Source organism: Mustela nigripes, chromosome X (assembly GCF_022355385.1).
Source record: "Mustela nigripes isolate SB6536 chromosome X, MUSNIG.SB6536, whole genome shotgun sequence".
Classification (NCBI taxonomy): Eukaryota; Metazoa; Chordata; class Mammalia; order Carnivora; family Mustelidae; genus Mustela; species Mustela nigripes.
The window spans coordinates 110,737,498-110,758,584 of NC_081575.1; the positions used below are offsets into that span (position 1 = coordinate 110,737,498).

At 46.3% G+C, this 21,087-nt stretch overlaps 1 protein-coding gene and 1 long non-coding RNA gene across 4 annotated transcripts in view; one reads left to right on the top strand and one right to left on the bottom strand.

Moving 5' to 3' along the window:
• Positions 1-21,087, top strand: part of LOC132007583 (uncharacterized) — an 84,976-nt gene that overhangs the window by 55,987 nt on the left and 7,902 nt on the right. The window contains exons 3-4 of the long non-coding RNA XR_009401395.1: positions 9,950-10,071; positions 19,970-20,108. This is a non-coding gene — a long non-coding RNA (uncharacterized LOC132007583). The remainder of the gene's footprint in view (positions 1-9,949; positions 10,072-19,969; positions 20,109-21,087) is intronic.
• The window catches only part of NHS (NHS actin remodeling regulator), a 335,272-nt gene that overhangs the window by 55,001 nt on the left and 259,184 nt on the right, over positions 1-21,087 (bottom strand). For all 3 annotated transcript variants that reach the window (XM_059385795.1, XM_059385794.1, XM_059385796.1), the window contains exon 2: positions 476-628. In XM_059385795.1, the coding sequence (XP_059241778.1) occupies positions 476-628 (153 nt within the window). The remainder of the gene's footprint in view (positions 1-475; positions 629-21,087) is intronic.

Below are 21,087 nucleotides of genomic sequence, written 5' to 3' on the forward strand. Positions count from 1 at the left end.
TCTCTTTTAACTATAACCCAAAGGCGTGGGCTTTTTTTTTTTTTTTTTTTTTTTTTCTGCTCATGTTTAATGTATGCACAATGCACCAGTTTTTATGGTTGTGTCCTCCTGGCCCCGAACTCCTTCATTTCCCTCTACTTTTTGTTCAGAATGGCTTCTGATTATCTTTACTTAATCCAAACCTATTTGATAGGCACAAACATATGACTGCTTTATGATGTCTTCAAGTGTCGTCGTGCCCAGGCATTTATATATTGCAAATATAAATAATTTTCCTTTTAAATTCTATTACATATTCAGACCATAGTGCTATTTCTAATTACATGTATAAGCAGGTTGTATTACCCAAGAATTTGTTTTCAGTGTAGAAAAGGGAGCATTTCAAAGTCATTATAGTAAGGTGAAGTGTTAGAACTGATGGGACAAGCTCTGAGTTCTCTCTCTGAAAAGCCCCCCAAAGCCCAGGACCAGTTACCTCTGCGCAGGGCTTGTAGGCTCTGCCGGGCATGGCGGTGCAGCTCCTCCACGCAGGGTGGCCTTGTGGCCGGGAGGAAGATGTTTCTCTGCTGGTGCCATGGCGCACGGTAGTACACGCTCAGTTTACTCTCAATGTCCAGGTTGGAGACGGCTGCAAGACAGAGAGAGAAAGGGGTCGTTATACAGTTATACATCACAACTTTAAATTATGCCTCTGGCAGAGCCTGGGTGGGGGTCGGGGTGGGGTCTGGGTGGAGTAGAAGTTCAGAGAGCTGCGTTCATATTAGGAATGCACTCAAGGCTGGAGGAAGGTCTGTGGCTTCCAGTATAGAAATAGACCACCTTCGCCCCCAGGCTAAGGGATGGGAGACCCCAGGACACCCACCATCTGCCTGGGACCAGCTAACTTTCTCTCCACACCTCTTTGCACTCTCTGGCACAGATGCTCATCAACCTGGACGGACTCTTGGCCATCCATGCTTGGGAGTGGGATGCGGCGGGTGGGGGTGGGGGCCCTGCCTTCCAAGAATACAGAGAAAAGCCTCAGGAATGAGTAAAAAAGGTCGCCCTAGCTCCAGTCTTCTGGCCGCAAGGCCTCAGACTTCTAGTTGTGCACGCGTGCTCCTGCATCCCAGCTGAACTTTACTTTTCCCTTGCTCTGCTTCCTGTCTCCTGTGACCCCGGGCCCCCAACCCTTGCTGTTTTGCTTTATCTTGCTCTCCACCTGCCAGCTCCATGGCCTGCCATCTTTCAAAGCACTGCCCAGCTTCCTTAGTTTCATCTAGGGGCAAGGACAAGCACTGAAGAACCCGTTCCCGGGGTACTGGGGTTCGGTGAGGAAACCACAGACAGTGCAGGTAAGGAGAGGGGTGCCGTCCCTGCAACTCATCCAAGAGATCAGGGAAAAAAGCCTCTTTCCCCCAGACACACCCCAGGTCTTCATGTACACACTGAGCCTGGGATGGAGATCACCTACGAGTGATCCCCAAATAAACTTAAGACAAATTCTCATGGGAGAAGCTGGTCCTAAGCAGGAGGATTCTGGTCAGGAAAATGCTGCACAGAGGAACTCCTGAGCACCTGGGCAGCTTGCCAGCCTCAGGAATAGTGAGAACTGGCCCAGAGGGCCTCACCTGCCATGCCAGACCTGCTATCCCAACCAGACCCCTATTCCTGCCTGTCTCATTGTTTCCCTCTTCTCCTTCCCCTCTTTGCCCCAGTGTATGATTTGGGCATGTTCTGCCCAACTGTTTATTCCTGTGCCCCAGACTTTTTTTTTTTTTTTTTTGGTTCTCCTTCGATCCTTTTGTTTTTGAAGTCTGGTTTACCATTTCACTTTGTCTGGGAAGGCTTACACAGAACAAGATACTCTACAGATAAAGCAGAAAGACAAATGGAAAAAGGAGGTAGGGCACTTTTGTAGAAAGGAAATAGAAGAAAACTGGGGAAAACACAACGTTTTGATAATTAATCCCCACCACCACCCAGTACTGCATTTATGGGAATTAGTTTTGGTTTTTTCTTTTTCTTTTTTTAATTTTATTTTTTGAGAGACAGCCTGTGCCCTAATGGAGGGGAGGCAGAGGGGCGGAGAGGAAAAGAGTATCTCAAGCAGGTTCCACACTCAGTGCAGAGCCCGACGCAGGGCTTAACCCACAACTCTGAGATCATGACCTGAGCCAAAATCAAGAGTTGGCCACTTTAACTGACTAAACCACCTAAGCGCCCCTTGGTTTTGTTTTCTAATGCAGTCTTCAGTAGTCTTTTTTTTTTCTAGAATAATGCATCATAATCACAAGAACCATCAATAGAAACAGACATATTTCCAAAGATGCTAAAGAAACATCACATGGACAGGGTCAAAAGAACAATGCTGTGCCCGCCAAACAGTGCCATGCAACAGAAATTTCTGTGACGATGAAACGCTCTATTAGCTATGCCATCCAATGTGGTAGCCAATGTGGCTATTAAACACTTTTTAATTTTTAAAAAAAATGTAAATTGCTTAAATAGCAATAGGTAGCTATTCTGGACAGCCATGATCATGAACACTCATCACATTCTCTCACCTCCAGCTACAGAGCATATTACTCTCTTTGACCTAGATTTTTTTCTTCCTTGGTGGTCAGTCTCTAAGAAGAATTCAGGCCCAAGGGTTAGAGACCCCAGAATTATCTTCCCAGGGAACCCAGGGGAGAGTATTTTTAGGGCAGAGTTCTATGGGGCCAAGCATAAAGACAGCAACTTTTCTTTTTCTTTTTTTTTTAAAGATTTTATTTATTAATTTGATAGAGAGAAATTACAAGTAAATGGAGAGGCAGGCAGAGAGAGAGAGGGAAGCAGGCTCCTTGCTGAGCAGAGAGCCCGACGCGGGACTCGATCCCAGGACCCTGAGATCATGACCTGAGCCGAAGGCAGCGGCTTAACCCACTGAGCCACCCAGGCTCCCCAGCAACTTTTCTTTATTGAGTTACTCTATAACCTCAACCCTTTCCTTGGAAACCGTAAGTGCTTGGTGAACAAGTCAGGGGTCACTGAGTTCGGGGGGACAAGAATACCTAGGAGGATCATGGGAGGCCTTGGGGTGGAAAGGTCAGGCCGTATCTAGATCAGAGCCTCCCTTCTCTCCTGGGTTAAGTAGTGGGGCATGCGAAGACCGAGGCTTTATTTAGCCGCCCTCGGAGGATCGCTCTGGTTCAGTGACCAAAACTGACTAAAAGGTCAGCCCCTGCCTGGTGGCAAAGGTCAGCTGCCATCTAACAGGGCAAAGGTCATTATCAAACTTAGCAGAGGTTGGTGAGAATTCATGGGCTGGTGTCAGCTGGGAGAAGGTCCTGAACAGAGAGCCTGCCAGGGAAAAGAAGAGGCCAAGATGTTTAGGGGGCAGTCTGGGAGTAGAGGGGCTCCTGAACACCTCTTCTTCCAGGCCATGCCTTCAGGAGGGTGGCAGCTAGGATTCAGGGCTGAGCCCAGGTGAATGGGAATGGACCAGAAGGCTTTGATAGCTCCTCAGCAAACAGGTCAAGTGGCCGTGGCTCCTTAATCTGAGTAAAGGGAATTGCTGAGCTCGTGCTATTTATCTCAGTGTTCTTCTGAAGAAAAGACTGATCAGAAGGGCTTGTCAAAGACAGATTACTGGGCTCCAGCTTACTAGGCCTCTACAGGCTTCCTACAGAGACCTAGTCATCTGTATATTTGAAAAGTGCCCTCAGATTATTTTTTATCATGAGGTGTATGTGAGAAACACAACATGTTATCTGCTGATGCCTTGGGATCTTATGTGAATGAAGGGAGATGGGCAACCTAGTGGGCCAGAAGAGACTGCTGACAACAGAAATCTCTATCTACACCTGGAGTATTTTCCAAATAGCTCTTATGTCCTAGGCACAGTGCTGGGTGTGGAATATAGCACAGAACAAAACACAAGAACCTCTGCCCTCCTGGAGTCTATGTTCTCTGGTCCTGTGCGAAACTTGTTTATATGTGATGGTGCCTGGAAGCAGAAGGTTGGGAGAAGAGCCCTCTGGCTGAGTCCTCCGTTCTGCTATTACACCATTCCCGAGGGTAGTCCAACACCTCGACTTCTGAAGGCCCTAACAGTAAAAAGACCATAGCCTCCACTCCTCCATCTCTGCCTTTCTGCAGTAGGTAATCTCAAATGAAGCCATGAATTAGCAATCATAACATAAATGTAAAGAAGTTCTGTAAAATTCTCTTTCCTCACTATTAAACATTAAATATAAAGTTACTTGAAAAAAAAAAAAAAAAATTTTTTGGCACCACAACTTTGCTGGTGCCCAAAACATTCTTACTGTTCCCTACTGCGCAAGCCAATGCTGAGTTTCTGGGCTGCAGAACTCTGCCTGCTGCTCAGGCCTGTGGATTTACAGATGCAAAGACTAACACAGGCAGCCAAGTCACGGTTGCTGGGAAGAACCAGCTCTCTCAGTGACAGCCTTCAGGGCTAGGAATCCACACCTCTCCCCATCTAGTCTTTTTCTTTATCTGCTGAGAAGCTATAATGAATTTCTGCCATGCATTAGCAGGTGAACATTTCACTCATCAGTTGCCACAATTGTGTTTATCTCTTAGACGAGGAAGGGAAGGAAGACTCTTTAATCCCTTTGCTTTCAGTTTTGTCCTTTGGTTACAGAGCATTAACTAGTATTATGTGACCACTGGAGGCAGACACACAGGCACTAATGGAGCTCTTCCAGGGAAAACTCCCATTTTCCCTCTTAAAAAAATTTTCTTTCTTTCTCTGAGTTCAATGAAAGTTGAATACACTCATTCACTCATTCATAAGCTCATTGCACCACTGCCACTTATTGCAAAGCTCTCCCACATCTTCAGGTTCACCCTGCCCCCTTTTCTTTCCCGTTTAACAATTACACCGTGGCTCAGCCTTGAAAGCTAGTGGCCTTAGTATTCACAGAAATGTTTGTTCTCATAAAAATGATACAGAAAGCAGCAAGAAGGTTTCTCCTCTGCTTATTAGGATACATGCAGCCTCCTGGCCCATGCTAGACAGCATTCTAGAATAGCCCCCAAGATTCCTGTCCTCTCTTGTATGTACCCTGTGTAGTCCCCACCACCTTGAGTGAATTCTGTTACATTATATGGCAGTGGGGAGTTTAAGATCCCTACTTAGTTGACTTTTCAGTTCATCAAAAGGGAGATGATTTTCCTGAGCAAATCTGGCCTAATCAGCTAAGCATTAAAAAAAAAAGAAAAAAGACCAGAAGCAGCAGAGACATTCTCCTGTTGCCCTTGAAGAAACAAACTGCCACACTGGAGAGATGGCTATGTGGCAGGTATGGGCGGACAGCCTCTAGGAGCTCAGCCCCAATCCAAACTTTGATTGCAGCCCACAGAGACCCTGGGCAGAGGACCCAGTGAACCTGTGTCGAGACCTCAGATCCACAAGATAGTTGGAACACACTGTTACACAATCACAGAAAATGAATACCTATTTTCCACAGCAGAAAAAAGGTTTTGTGGAGGTATGATTTCTCCTGTCCAACTATAGGCTCTCGTAGAGAGCTCCGGCTACAGGCCAAGCTGTATGTACATCAGGTGTATTACATTCTTCATATCTTCACTTCACCCAAAGATGAAAGTACTGCTCCCATTTTACAGCTAAGGAAACTTCTAGGTATCCTAGAAGTACAGAAATTTCCAAAGTCTCACATACCTGGCCCGTTGATGATCTGGCACTAGAAACCTTCTCTGTCTGGCTTCCAAGCTGTTGCTCTTTCCCAAACCAGGACTGAAATGTTTGCCTAAATTAAGGCTGATTGGGGGCAGGTATAGAGTAGGCTGTCTGCCACATTAAAAGTATCTAGTGCTTCTCAAAAATCAAAAGATTCAGAACTGCTACTGTTTGCATCAGCCACAGGACTAGGTGTAACCAAGAACTGAGTGCATCTTTCAGAAAGTACCCAGGAGATTTGTCGTACGAACAGACACCATAAAACCAAACTGCTGAAAGAGAATACCACTGTACGAAATGTCCACAGGGCAGTGAAAAGTCTTTATAGAATGAACTTAGTTCATTCCCCTGTCAAACTCTGGATATAACGGTATTGTCAGGACCTTGATTCATAGTGATATATTGAAAGCACAGATCTGGTCACCAGGTACAGCTGAAATGAACTGATTTGGAAGTTGAGGAAAACTAGTGGCTGCCATTCTCTTGGGAAGGCCGGGCCTATTTCTAAGGACAGGAGGAGGCTCGTGCTTAGGGACTGTTGCAAAGGGGTGAAAATCAGGGGGGGAGGCATAATCTTGCCCTAAGCTTCTCCCATCCTGCGAGGGTTGGTCCTTATTTAACACTGCCTTCTCTGGCCTGGCCGCATGAACTTTTCACTCCCTTACAGCTTGCTTATCCCTGGGAGGAGTGCAGGATGCTTCTTCTCAGCCTGGCTTCCAAGCCCCTGTACCTCAAGTCCCCACCCCTGCCACTGTCTCTCTCCACGTGCTATTCCTCCTTCCTTCTCTCAGGCTTTCCAGAATCTAAGAGGGGTAACGTGGTAGCTGAAATCGAAGTATGAATGTTTCGTGTGGCGAAAATGGCAGAAAGATATGCAAAGCCATTCAGAAACGGAATTGTCTTTTGGATTTTTAAATGTTCTTAGCGTGCCTACAGGTCAGACTACCTAACCTCCCTTCCTTCCCTTCCACCTGTCCCACCCACCCCTGTCACAAGGATTCCCTGCCAGAAACCATCCATTCTGATGCTCTGGGACAGAAAGCAGCAGGGAATGTGTTAGCACATTAATATATTAATGAGCATCTGAAAGAGTCTGTGTCACAGATACGGAGCCAGTTTGCTCCCCAGGTCCCTGCTATGCTGAAGCCAGTGCTCAGCCGTCATCAGCTTGGTAAGCAAAACAGAAATCGACTCAGGGTCTCTCTTGCTACCGCCTGAGCTCTCAGATCTGTTAGGGAGGAAGGATGGGATTTCCCCAAACGCAACCATTCATTCCCGCCTGCCCTTCCTTCCTTGGTAGCCAGCCCTTTGCCCATTCTATCTGGCAGTGTGGCGGAGGGAGCAGAGTAAGGAGCACCGAGACTCCTGCCACTTGTGGCACGGCCTGACGCCGGCGCCAGGCTCCCAGTCTGTCCCTGTTGGACTGCCGTTTCTGTAGAACCACAATAATTCAGACCTGTTCACTGCTGTGGGCAAAGCATCCCCTCAGCATCAGAAAAATCTAGGCTTTCTGACAAGTTCCAGTGTCCTGAAACATTCCAGCACGCACAGAACATGTCTGTGTGTTTATTTATAGACTAAAAGGATCTAGAACGATTTTTCCCTCTAGAAATATTTCCCCAACTTCTAAAACAAACTGACGCATCATACTAGGAGTACTGTTTAATTATTGCTGTTACTGTCATTGCCCTCTTCATGTCTGACATCCCATGGAAAGACCACTAGAGGCATGGGTTCTACTTGCAGTTCTGCACCCTTGTGCAAGTCATAGAACCTTCCCAGGATCCACCTCCCTATCTTTACAAATGAGGATTTGGACTCTCTTCTCTCTGAGTCCTGTCCTGCTCCATTTATGCGTCCGTTTCCTACCGCTCATCAGAATAAGTGAGGCTGCATCATCCACCCAGACGGACTCTGCCTTTAAGCAGTGGCAGGCTACTCTGCGGGGAAAGACCCTGAGCTCCGGGCTGGCAAGATGGAGGTTCATTACAGGAGCAATGGATCAGAACAAGTGACTGAACTCTTTGGGCCTCTGTGTCCTCCTCTGTGAAGTAGGAATCCTAGAGCCTTCCTGGAGTGGCTCTGAGAGTCCAATAAAATGATAACATCCTGGCCATGTCCCTGCTCACTACATATCATTCCCTTTCCTGGACTGGGAACAAAAGAAGACCAAGAGGCCATGATTGGGGGTCGCAGTACAAAAGAGGAAAGTCTGGAGCTCTCGAAGTTTCTTGTTTCTTTATTTGCCTGTCTTCTTGGTGAGTGAAATGTGTACAAAGATGAGGCCATTAGAGATCAGTCTTTGGGGGACCTTATAATCTGGAAGCTAGAAAGGAGGCTGCCCACACAAAAATGAACTACTGGGGCTTCATCAAGATCAGAAGCTTTTGCCCAGCAAAGGAAGCAGTCAGCAAAACCAAAAGACAACCGACAGAATAGGAGAAGATATTCGCAAATGACATATCAGATAAAGGGCTAAAATCTATAAGGAACTTATCAAACTCAACACCCAAGGAACAAATAATCCAGTCGAGAAATGGGCAGAAGACATGAACAGACATTTCGGCAAAGAAGACGTCCAAATGGCCAACAGACACATGAAAAAGTGCTCCAAATCACTCGGCATCAGGGAAATACAAATCCAAAGCACAATGAGATACCACCTCACACCAGTCAGAATGGCTAAAATTAACAAGTCAGGAAAGGACAGGTGCTGGCGAGGATGTGGACAAAGGGGAACCCTCCTACACTGTTGGTGGGAATGCAAGCTGGTGCAGCCACTCTGGAAAACAGTATGGAGGAGGTTCCTCAAAAAGTCGAAAATAGAGCTACCCTATGACCTAGCAATAGCACTACTGGGTATTTACCCTAAAGATACAAATGTAGGGATCCAAAGGGGCACGTGCACCCGAAGGTTTATAGCAGCAATGTCCATAGTATCCAAACTATGGAAGGAACCTAGATGTCCATCAACAGATGAATGGATAAAGCAGATGTGGTATATATATATCCAATGGAATACTAAGCCATCAAAAAACCGAAATCTTGCTATTTGCAACGAGGTGGATGAACAAGAGGGTATTACGCTAAGTGAAATAAGTCAATCAGAGAAGGACAATTATCATATGATCTCACTGATGTGAGGAATTTGAGAGGCAGGGCATGGGGGGTAGGGAGGGGAAAAAATGAAACAAGATGGGATCAGGAGGGAGACAAACCATAAGAGACTCTTAACCTCACAAAACAAACTTTTGTGGGTTGCTGGGGGATGGGGGGAGGGATAGAGCTCTGGGTGATGGACATTGGGGAGGGTATCTGCTATGGTGAGTGCTGTGAAATGTGTAAGCCTGACAATTCACAGACCTGTACCCCTGGGACAAATAATACATTGTATATCAATAAAAAGTTAAAAAAAATTTTTTTTTTAAAGCATATAAAGAAAGAAGGCTGCCCACAGTCACGGAGCCTGTGGTCTCCAGTGTCATACTGGTTTACTGACTGGGGCAGCATTCAGTGTAATGACTTGGAGATGCTAATTGTCCAAGTGGCTCTCGGAGCTCCAGCACTGCACATTCTCGGAAGCTGTGTATAATTTATGTGTTTATCTTTAGGTCACTCTGCTGCCATGCTCTACACCATGCACTTCCTCCAGAATGTAAGCACACAGCCATCTGTCGCAGCTCAGCTATTGTTTTAAGAAAATTCCTTCAGGCACCTAACAGAGTCATTGAATACTGCTGGGAGGGACCTCGGGAATTACAGAGTTCTGTGTTTTTTCAGACCCGAGGGCATGACCCATTAGTGGATTGTGAAATCCATTCAGCAGGTCAAGACTAGCGGGTTTTTAAGACAAAGAAACAGAATATAGTAGAACAGAAAATACCAAAACGCACTGCATGTAGTAAGTATTGTTTTGTGAAGCTGTTGTTTCTGTCACATGTGTGTGCCTGCTGGTAGAAATGTGTTTCTGGCTCTGGGTAGCAGTCAGCACACCGAAAGCTACTGTTTAGCCCACCCCTCTCATGTACTGACGAGGAAATCAGTATTCGGAAATTTGACCCAAGATCCCAGACCCGATTTTTGGCAACCCCGCCGCTCAGGTCTCCTGACCCTCACGCTTCCCTGGGCGACCCCTCCTCCCTTCCTTCGCCTTTCTTCCTGGTCCTTATTTCCCACCTGGCAGGTTGTACTTCCAAAACAAAACAAAAACCCCAGACAGTTCTCATCTGTTCGCCAAGAAATCAGCCATTCTTATTTTAGGATTCCAGAAGCACCTCAGCCAAGTGAGCAAAGAGCAAGTTCCCCGGGGAGGCTGGCGCTGCGTGTCAGGAGACCACGTATGGAGCAGCACTCGTTCAAGGAAGGAGAGACGAGGCAATGAGGTAGGTGTCAGCGTGAACAATGTCAATCAGTGACAGCCAACCGTTTCACTCTGCAAAAACTATCTGAAGAGCCCAATTTAATAATTAGGTCGACTCCAAGATTAGGTTTGCCAGAAAGGACATCATGTTCTTAGTGGTAAAGTGCTCCCCTTCCAGCAACCTGGACTGAAAATGACCAGCCCGTCATCAAGAAGTGACATATTTGTTCCAGTTTTCAAGGCATGTGAGCCTGAGCTTAAATCACAGGCGGGGGGGTGGGGGGGGGGGGGGGGTGGGGGGGGGATGGGAACTTGGCTCAACACTTGCTTCACGAGCCTTGCACCCCTTAAAGAGACAAGGACAGTTTTACAAGTTTGCAAACAGGTTTCAGTGGAGAAAAGAAAACACTGATCAGAAGTAAGGAATTTGATCTTTCAGGAAAACCAAATGAACAGTTACGACATACTTCCAAGATTTAGAAAAGGGTGAAAGTCACAAATCTATTGTCACTATTTGCAAAGAACCAGGTGACGTTGGTTGCCGGGAAGACCGTGACTATCATCCTTTGGCGGGCACTCTGCTTTCCTTGAAATTCAAGCAGGAAAATGGAGGGGAAAGAAGGCACTCTGTCCACAAAGATGAGTATGGGGTTTTAAAGTCCCTTCACTTCTGCTCAAACTACAGATGTGACGTCGTGACCGCTGGCACCTCTGACATTCCAGGGAAGAAAGTGGAGCTGGAATGGGAGAGGCGGGTCAAAAAAAGCATGTGCAGGTCACTTTTCTGTTTCAGGAGACATTGCACACAGCCACTGGATATAAGAAAGGTTTCTGTTTTCAATACGGTGCATGCATGGAGGCCCTTGTCTTCCTGGACAGATGCCCTTGGCTTATTTAAATGGTGAAGCAATAAAGTATTTAGCACGTGACAGCCAATTATATATGCTAATAAATCTCTTCTCCTAGGTAGAGATTGGCTCTTAAAATTTACTCAGAGATCATCAGTGACAGTGGCAAATTTAAAAATACTTGCAAAAGGCCCCACATACCACCTCCACTGCACTTACTTAGAGTTATTATTTGCTAATTAGTATCTTTATAGGTAGAGGAGAAGTAATGGCCTTTATTGGGCCAACAAGGAAGCTATAACTACATGAGCCTGCAAGCCAAAAGGAATCATTTTCCAAGACCCTTCCACTCCAAAAGCCTAGACATTTATAATGAGTTCTGTGCTCTCTATAAAAGAGGAGGCAGGAGCTGTATGAGTGGGGAACACTTAATGCATGATCTATTGAATCTGGTCAGAAAAGATGTGTTCTTTTGTGACTCAGTTAACCTTAGTCTAGCTGAGTCAGCCGTGATACTAAGGGAGGCCTGCTCTCCAGGGATGGTGGCTCCTTCCCTCTCTATTTGCCCATGGAAGACAGACTCAGAGAATGAAGAGTTTGGGTTTCGCCAGGACAGGCACTAAGACAAAAGTTCAGGTCCACATTTATTTAGGAGGTAATTCCAGGAAGCTGCCAATAGGAGGTATTAGGGGAAGTGAGAAAATGAAGGGAAGAAAGCCAACAAACGGTGACTCTATGGGTAACTGGGGGCTGGATCCTTTGGGAGTCAGCGTGTAACACACACTTTAGAGGTGAGGGAGTTGGGGTGTTTATCTACCACTTCCTGTCAGTCATTGGTTGAGGGCTGCCTAGGCACCAGAACAATATTTCTCTGGGATTTCTAGAAAAGCAGCCTCCCTGGCCAGAGGAGGCCCTCAGACAACAAATGCAGTTCCTGGGAGCTATAAATCAGGCTTCTGTGCATGGAAGTGATAAGGGTGAGGGAATATGGCCAGGGTAGCAATAGTCTTGGGGGATTTAGGAATGTAATCCTCACAGCACACAAACATGTGCATTTCAAATGTGGGATGTCTTGATTGTGCTGCTAGCTAATTTTAAAAGTCCCCCAATGCCGAAATAGCTCAGAATGGATTTGTTGTCAAAATCCCTCAAGTGTGGCAGTGAGGAATCCTGGCCAGACAGCTTTGGATTCTAGTAGGAGCATTAGCTGAGAGGGCTGTGGCTTGGAGGCCTGTCTGGAGGAGGCTGCCTTGGCTATTCCCTGGCTATTCCTAGGGTCCTACCTGCTGTGTGGCATTGAGTTGGACCTCTCAGGTCTATTTCCTCCTCTAACAGAGTTTCGGGTATAATAAAGTATTTCAGGTTCATCTTGCACGTTTGTTGCCCTGGACCTGGAATCAGCCTTTCTCCAAAAAGGTCTGGCTCCCCTCAAAGTGAACAGCTTTAAGAGACCACGTTCTACATGCCAGGGATATTTATTGTTGCTGGGTTATCATTGACTCTAGGATTCTTCTGCTGAGCTAGAGAATATATAAGTTTCAGAAGATGAAGCTAAATCACGAGTTCAAACTGCTATTTCCAATTCAAATCTAAGATTACAGGTTTTAATTTAAGTGTCTTGATTTTATAATTGATCTCTTTTCTCTTATGCTGAAAATCTTGATTCTTAATGATAGTGGCACAATTTCTTATTTGAATAGTCTCAAAATGACTACAATAAGACAACTCAACTCAGTATTAGATTTGTTTTTATCTTTAGGATATTTTCTACTGGAAATGGAGTCCTTTGTTTAAAAGTCACATGAAATGATTGAAGGTATTGAATAACAATGATTGTTAAGGTCCTGTATATTCTTCTGGGTACATAAAAAGAAACTGAGAGACTCCTGGCCAGCCCATTTGGATGGATCTAGTTCATAAGTAAGTGAGTCTGTAAGTTTCTGTATTTTTAATTTGTAGCTTGAGAAAAACATACATGCCTTCTTGTTCTTATACTCATCTGCCCCATGGGGTGCAATATTTAGAAATCTGGGAGTTCCTTCTTTCCCTCCCCCCTCCTTCTCTCTTGGGGACTTTGCCATTGGCCCTTGGAGGAACTGGATTGGCTTTGTTGAGTAACAGCACAGAGAAACCCATGTGGTGTTGAGGAGAGCCTTTGATCTCCAGAAGACTTGAAAACTCAAGCCTGGAGGTCTTGGCATCTATCCCAGAGATCAAACACATATGTTGGCACCTGCAGGGAAAAGGGAAATTAACTAGCCATTTTTGAATCCGGAGCCTATGACAGAAACTCCATAAGCAATGGCAGAACCTACTGAAGGCCACAGGCCCATCAGAAGCTATGCATAGCCACTCCAGGGATCTCTCTACCAACCATTTGGGTAAGCAGACCACACACAGGGATCAGACCACTTCACCTATGAACAACTGTGAATAAGTCCAAATACCAAGACTAGCCTGAACCATATTAAACTAACAGTTGGATATTATCAATTTCGTATGGTCCAACTTTATATCTCTTAAATAGGCAGATGAGGATCCGAAAACGTCAGTAATCTTTCAAAATAGATAAATGACCCTTATTTCTCCCTCTCGGGTTCAAGGAATTTGTCTTGTTTCTCTCCCTCAGGTTGATTTGCTAAGGAGGCAGTCAGAAGTGAGAGGAGAAGAGAGAAAAAAGTTAAAGCAGGCAACTGATTCTAGAGGGGTCACATTAGAGGACAAGGGTCTTGGGCCCCAGTGCTGGCTGACATGGTTCAGAGGCTCACCAGCAGATTTCAACTCCCTCCAAGTGTACTGGAGTCCCTGTCTAATCACACTTGGGGCTGGGAAACAGAAAGTGTCACCTCTTACTAAGTTCAAAGTATTGTGCAGATGTACTTTAAGGAGAAAAAGAAATCATTGGTGCCCTTGGGAATTTCTAACCTCATAGCCCCATTAGACAGATTAGATGATGATCCCACGTGGGATCAGGTGTGTATCGTAGAGAGGCACTGAGTGCGATACAGGTTCAACAGGTGCGCTCTGTGGTGCGAGAGGGGGAGGAGGCACGAAGTGAGAGGAGGGCTGATGGATAGGGTTAGCAGCCAGGTTAGAAAACACTGGAAGAGAACCACGTACAATTTCCATTTTGAGGGAAAAAGGATGTGACTACTGGCAGTTCCTATGAGGCAAGCCAATATGAAGGCTGGAAAGAGTCAGTGTGGTGTGAGTCCCAGGAGCAGCTCTCTGCAGCCAGGCCAGGAGCTGTGTGAAGCAGCGGAGGGCAGGTTAGGGGCCATCAAGGGGGGAGACACCACCACTCAGTGAGCATGTGTGTGAACTGGGCACTTGCTTAGGCTCTTGGTAGAGGTAATCTCATTTGGTTCCCCCAATAAACCCAGGAAGCACATTTGATTATCTGCAATTTACTGAATAGGTGCAGAGAGATTACGGAACATGCCCAAGGGCCCAAAGTTTATAAAGTCCCAAGACCTAGGACTTGGCAGTGAGTACATCTGATTCCACAGCCCCGCACTACTTCCTGCCTCACTATCCTACTTTCTAACTCACATTGCTGCTCCGCACAGGAGCAGACATCCACGTGGGAAAACTATGGTCACCCCCGAAAGGGAGACTGAAGTCATTCAGTGGAATGCCCTGGTGGCCAGGATGAGGGACCTGCTATATGACCAGAAGTATCTTAGTTGCCCCCAAAGCAGAGCTTAGCACAACCTGTTTGAAGATAGAGATGGGCTTTATTGTGTATTTTTCGCATCCTCTAACTAAGCACCGGTCTAGCACACTGACCTGTGTGTTACAGGAGCTCAGCTATGTGGGTTGAATGGATGTGGCTCAACTGTACAAATGGCTCAATCTATACATCTTGGGGCCTCTTCTGTCTCCTTTTAATCAGTCTCCTTTCGTTCCCTGATCTCTCTCCTCCCAGATAAATTCTATTCGATATCCAGCCCAAGTCGTATCTCCTCCATGAAGCTATTCAAGACCCCCATGGCCCAGTTGGTTCATTCATTCAGAGCAGTGAGTGATTAAAGACCTCCCACGTGCCAGGCACTGTGTTAGGCCCTGGGATACAGTGGTGGACCTTAGAGACACGATCCTTGTCCTTGTGGAACTTATATCTAGGTAGGAAGAATGCCAGGAAGTAAGTACATTAATAAGGAAGGATGTAATCAGATAGTAATAAGCACCTCAATAAGATAAAATGGGGATGTGGGAGAAAGCAAGGCTAGCGGAAAGCATGGCATGGAGGAAATGACAGTGGATATCCTCAACCAGGCATCAGAGACACGGAGGTAAGGGAGCCAGAGGGTCACTGACCATATAGAACTGACCCTTAGTGGATGACCTCTTCCTCTAGCTCAGCATGGCAACCTAGTCTAGCTGATTATCAAAGTCATTTCCTCTTCTTCCTGGGCACAAAACTAGACTGTATTTCCTAGACTCTCTTGCAGTGAGGTGTGGCCAAGTGTGGAGGTCTAGCAGTAGAATGTGGGCAGAAGTCACTTGCCCCACTTCCAGCAGAGCCCCGAAAACCTCCCACACATTATCCTTCATGTTCTTGAGACCTTCGAAGCCACATACTGAAGATTAGCTAGACTCATAAGACAGAAGGGAGCATGGATCCTTGAATTCTAGCAAGAAGAGGAGATAGGCACCAATGAAGACAAACCAACTTCAGTTATTACGCGAGTTATGAATAGTCCTGAATTTTATTAAGCCACTGAAATACTGAGGGTTACTTGTTATAGCAAGTTTGCAGTACTCTGATTCACTGAAGTCACTGTCTCATCGCTGTGGCTACTCATTTAGCCCTTTCTTGGCTTAGGACATGGTCCCTATTGTATTACCATTTACCTTCATTCTTTCTGTTCACTTTTCCTTTCTGTAGGTCCCATTCCCCTCAACTCATATGGCAACAGTGCAGTCAGAGGCTTGCCCTTCTTAGGTGAATGTTTTGATACCTTATCTGCTCATTAAAGTGGGATTCTGTTTTCATTACTATAACGTGTTGGTGGATGCTTTTATGGCTTCTTAAGTCATTTGTACTTTTAGTTAGGGGAATGATCAGTGCATTCATCTTTTCTCTTTTAGTTTGCTTAGAAGACCTGTTTTCTAGACTACCACATAATGCAGTATTGTGTATTTTTGTGTATTGTGATAAGGATAGGATAGGATAGGATAATGAAAATGATAATGGTGGGGCCTGAGTCAATGTGACAATACGATCCATACACGGCTGTAGTCGCGCACTTCCCTGTCAGACTGTATGGTTTTCAGGACAAAAACTATTTCTTCTCTGGATCTCAGCACCAAGTATAGTATCAGGCATATTGTAGGTGCTCAATAACTGCCCGCTGGATAATGAATAAGGTTATTTAAAGTTGTTAACTACCCTGGCATGCTATTGGAAATAACCTGCAAAAGCTTTTGTTCTTCAGAAACATCCCTGCAGCCATCCCCTCGGTCTACAGCAAGCATTAGCAGAAGCTTTTTCTCGAGAACCAGATGCACAGACATTAGGCTGAATGACGAGTTGCTTTGGGGCATCCACGAATGTGAGGATTGTGCAGGAGGGCACACTAAATAGGGCTTAACTTTCCTGATTCCCTATGTGCTGGCTTTTTTTCCACCTTTGCTCTCACTTCTCAAACTCTGCCTCCAAATTAGGAGTCTACAAGCAGTCACTCTTTGTCCTCACACACACCTCCCTAAGTCACCTACCCAGTGAAAACTGCAGGCACCGTGCTCCATTCCACTGTGCTTCGGTGCCAATTCCCAGGCAGTGGAGGAGCGCCCAGGAGTGCCTTCCGTGGCTAGCCCACGCAGTGATGCCTTCTCCGTGCCCCCAGAGCAAGTCACCTGACCCGCATGGACTTGTGCCTTCAGAATGCCCTTTGGCTCTGGATAGTAACTTCAAGAGCCATAGAGCAGAGCTTCGCTGGTCAGAGACGCCAAGGCCAGATCAGTTTGGCCAAAGAACATGATCTGGAAAGGAATGGGCTGTATCATTCCTTTGAAGAGTAAAGAAATACTTTTACTGTTTTTCTTTTAGAGCCTCGGACCCATGCAGCAATAGAAACCGAGGTGAAAACACAGATGCCACCAACCTGCAAACCGAATGGCATGAGTCAGTGACATCAGCCCCAAGACATGTTTTGAGCCCATGCAATGGTCCAAGTCACAGGGAGGGTCAGCTTACTTGTTCTACCAACACATCAACGTCAGGAAGAGGCATTTGTGCCAGAATTTCATCTGCTGCAGAGACAGCTGGCTAATTTGATCATTCCAGTAATAAATGAGAACCATTTATTATTTCATTACACTCACACAACCTATAAAACACCTTCTAAACGGACTGTTTCCCAAAAGTTGACAGTGAATTCAATCAAAGGTATAGGTTCAGTCCTGTGTAGGTATGGGACAGACCTCTTTTGGTGGGCGCTCATGGGGTCCCTTCTGTCATTTCTCCAGGGAATTAAGTATTAGGGCAGGGATGTTTACATGAAGATGTGAAGATACTGGAGAGAAAGCAGCCAGTGCTTAAACACAACAGGGGAATCTCATTTAAGAATGAGTTTCAGTCAGTGTACTGACTTTTTAAAATACTTTTCTTCACAGACTGTCAAACCGATAGCTTTGGTAAGCACAACATTTATTTGCCTTTATTACTGAGCCAGGTAAAGGTTTGTTCTTTCCAGAACAAAAGCCACCTGGGACACGTGACCTGCAGAGGGGCCAGATTCCTGCCTCCCTCACCACTGCGTTGGCTCACTGCTGCGCCCTCCCAGGCCTTTTTCAGATATCAGTTACTGGCTGAAGCCAATTCCAGAAATGCCAGTGTCCTCTGTGGTAGAGTATTCTGCAAACCCACAGAGACCAAGCAGACGGCCATTACAGGGGTAACAAATTCCAGAAGTTCCATCCTCCCCGGGTGAATTTAAGCCAGTGGCCTGGAGCAGATGGTTCAGGTTCTGAACTGTGCGGCTGTCAGGGCCTTTTTAGTAACAAGTGTGGATGTGGGGCTCTGGAGTACGTTGCGTTTGTTTGGATACACCTCAAAAGGCTCATATCAAAAATTGAGAAAATCCCAGTTGAATGTGCAGCTGTTAGTGAGGACTCAAAACTTGTCAGGCCCTTCCTTTGCCACCTTCTTCCCTGGACGGCACTTCATCAGTCTTAGCCCTCCTCCTCTCTCAGTCCCCGTCACACTCCTTTCACTGTTGTCTTGGGTGAGGGCCTGGGCTCTCTAACAGACCAAGACCAGCTTGACCTTTATGGGTATGATACATTTTCCATCCTATAAAGAAATGCTTGTTGGTGGTGGTTTTCTTCCATTTGGTATCTGGGGTAAAAGTTATAGCTATCGTGGCCATGACAAGAATGAAATCCTTGAGTACCCAGGAAAATCAGACCAAGAAACTAGAATCATTCTCTAGTCTTCACTGTTTATGCATTAAAAAGCAAAAACAAAATGGGCACAAAAGCAAAAATACACTATTGGGACTAGATCAAAATAAAAAGCTTCTGCACAGTGAAAGAAACAATCAACAGAACTAAAAGGCAACCGTGGAATGGGAGAAGATATTTGCAAATGACAGATCTAATAAAGGTTTAGTATCCAAAATATATAAAGAACTTACCAACACTGAAAACCAAACAATCCAGTGGAAAAAAATGGGCAGAAGACATGAACAGATATTTCTCCAAAGAAGACATCCAGATGGCCAACAGACACATGAAAAGATGCTCCACATCACTCATCATCAGGGACATGCAAATCAAAACCACAATGAGATGTACATCACACGTGTCAGAATTTCTAAAACCAACAATGTAAGAAACAGCAGGTGTTGAGGATGTGGAGGAAAAGGAACCCTCTTTCACTGCTGGTGGGAATGCAAACGGGTGCAGCCACTGTGGAAGACAGTATGGAGGTTCCTCAAAAAGTTAAAAAAAGGACTACCCTATGATCCAGCAATTGCACTACTAGGAATTTACCTGAAGCATACAAGAACACTAATTCAAAGGGATACGTGCACCCTTATGTTTGCGGCAGCCTTTTTTACAACAGCCAAGATAACAGAAGCAACCCAAGTGTCCACCAGTTGGTGCATGGATAGAAAACCACCACCAACAAGCATTTCTTTATAGGATGGAAAATGTGTCACAGGTGATGGGGATGAAGGAGGGCCCCGGTCCTGGTGAGCGTCAGGGGACGGATGGCAGTGTGGAATTACTGTACTGTACGCCTGAAACTAATACAACACTGTATGTTAACTGGAATGAGAAAACTTTAAAAAAAAGCAAAAACAACAAATATGAATCAGGGACCTGCCACGGCCCTCCCCTGTGCGATAATCACCTCTATTCCTGCAACGTACTTCTGCCCTGCTTCTTCCACACTTTTATGTGCTGAGGATAATAATGTCAACAAGTTTCCATCTTTCTCTGAAGATTCACTCATTCAGCAAACAAACACTGAGCATTCCGAGTGCTATTCCTCCCCGCGGCATGGACAGACATATGAAGTCTGTCGTCCTGGAGCTTGCTGTCCAGCAGGAGAGACACATAACGAGCATACAGATCTAATACATATCAGGGCGCCTCACAGAAGGAAGTCAGAAAGTGGGGGGTAAGGGGATCAAGAGCGATGGGGTGGTTGTTTTGCAGGGTGGCAAAGCAGGGAAGCTTGGTGCCTGGCCAGCATGCCCTTGGGCTTCACTCCAAAGACTGCTTCCCATGACCTTCTGAGCCTCTCCGTCTGGGGGTGATTTTTCTCCTGGGGACAGTAGAATGCTGGGTCACTAGCAGGGCCAGAAGTATGAGAGAATCCATGCCCCTGGGGGCAGCCCTCCACAATTCCAGATACTCTCCTCTGAGGTTAAGCTAACAGAAGTGCGGTCTCCACCCCTCCTGGATGTCCTCAGCAGGACTGAGTTCCAGCTGCTCTACGGGCGCTCGCGAGCGCGTCTTAAGATTTGTTCCCTCCTCTCTCCTCCCCACTCCGCAACAGGTGCTGCTGGGCTTGCCTGCACAAGTAAACCACTTGTACTCCAACCCTTGTCTCAGGGTCTGCTTCCAGGGGAACTCAAACTAAGATCGGCGGTGAGGGCAGGCTTCTCTCAAAGGTGCCACCGGAGCACATACCTAATCCCGAGAAGCAGGCAGCTAAGCGGAGGAAGAGAAGGAAGAAGCTATCCTATCCGAGGTGGGATCATGTTTGAGCTCTTGAGTAACAGCAAAGCCCGAGTGCAGGGACAGAATGAGTGAGGGAAAGAGCAGTAGAAAACGGCTTTCTTACTTTCTTCATTTATAGTGACCGTATGTTTTTTAGCCCTGTCTTTCATGATTTCCTGCGGTTGGTTCACTTCTCATCTCTCTGGCGGCTCATTTTCTGAGAGTCCTGCCATTTTATTTGCATTTGTTATTTCACTCTGTTTAAATGGATCTACCACTGCTTGGTGCCTGGGAGCGGGGACACAGTCCACAGCTTAAGCTGCCACAGCTTAGGGAGGTGGCTTCCAGGGGGGAAAGCAACAGGCTCTCTGCAGTGCCTCCCCCCAATTCTTTTTTAAGATGGGAGACTTAGTTTCCCCTGTCCTCCATCATCACGATCAGCAACAGCACCTCTTCCTGAGAACCCACTATGTGTCAGACTTTGAGCCGTTTGCTCGGCCTTCGTCATCTCGGACCCTCATACCAACTCCGAAAACCAAACAGGAACCACACAGCCCAACCCTGAGAGGCAACCTTCTTCCTCCTGTTTCCCCCTCCTGCAGCAGACAGGGCGCTCCTGTCACACCTCTGGCTACACATGACACACCCCAGCAGCAGATCCCCTGGCTGCTGTGCCCTCGCCATGCATTCTAGGCTCTGTCGAGGTGGCTGCTTTGATCCTGGAACAGGAGACTCCAGATCACAGAGGATATAGAGTTCTCTGTAGGCAGCTGGCATGAGCTTAGCACAGACGCCTCCCAGAGCAGGACTGCTTTGCTGCCTCCCGGGAGGTTCATCATCAAAACTTCCTTCCCTGACCCACATTGTGCCTCTCTCCATTTGTGCTTCTGGCTGGAGCTACCAGGTAACCGACAGCGGAGTCTATTAGTGCTTCGTTCTGTTCACAGTTCCTTCTGGAGGAGTTGGCATCTAAAAATTAGGTAGCAATATGCAGGCCCCGAGGTGGTAAC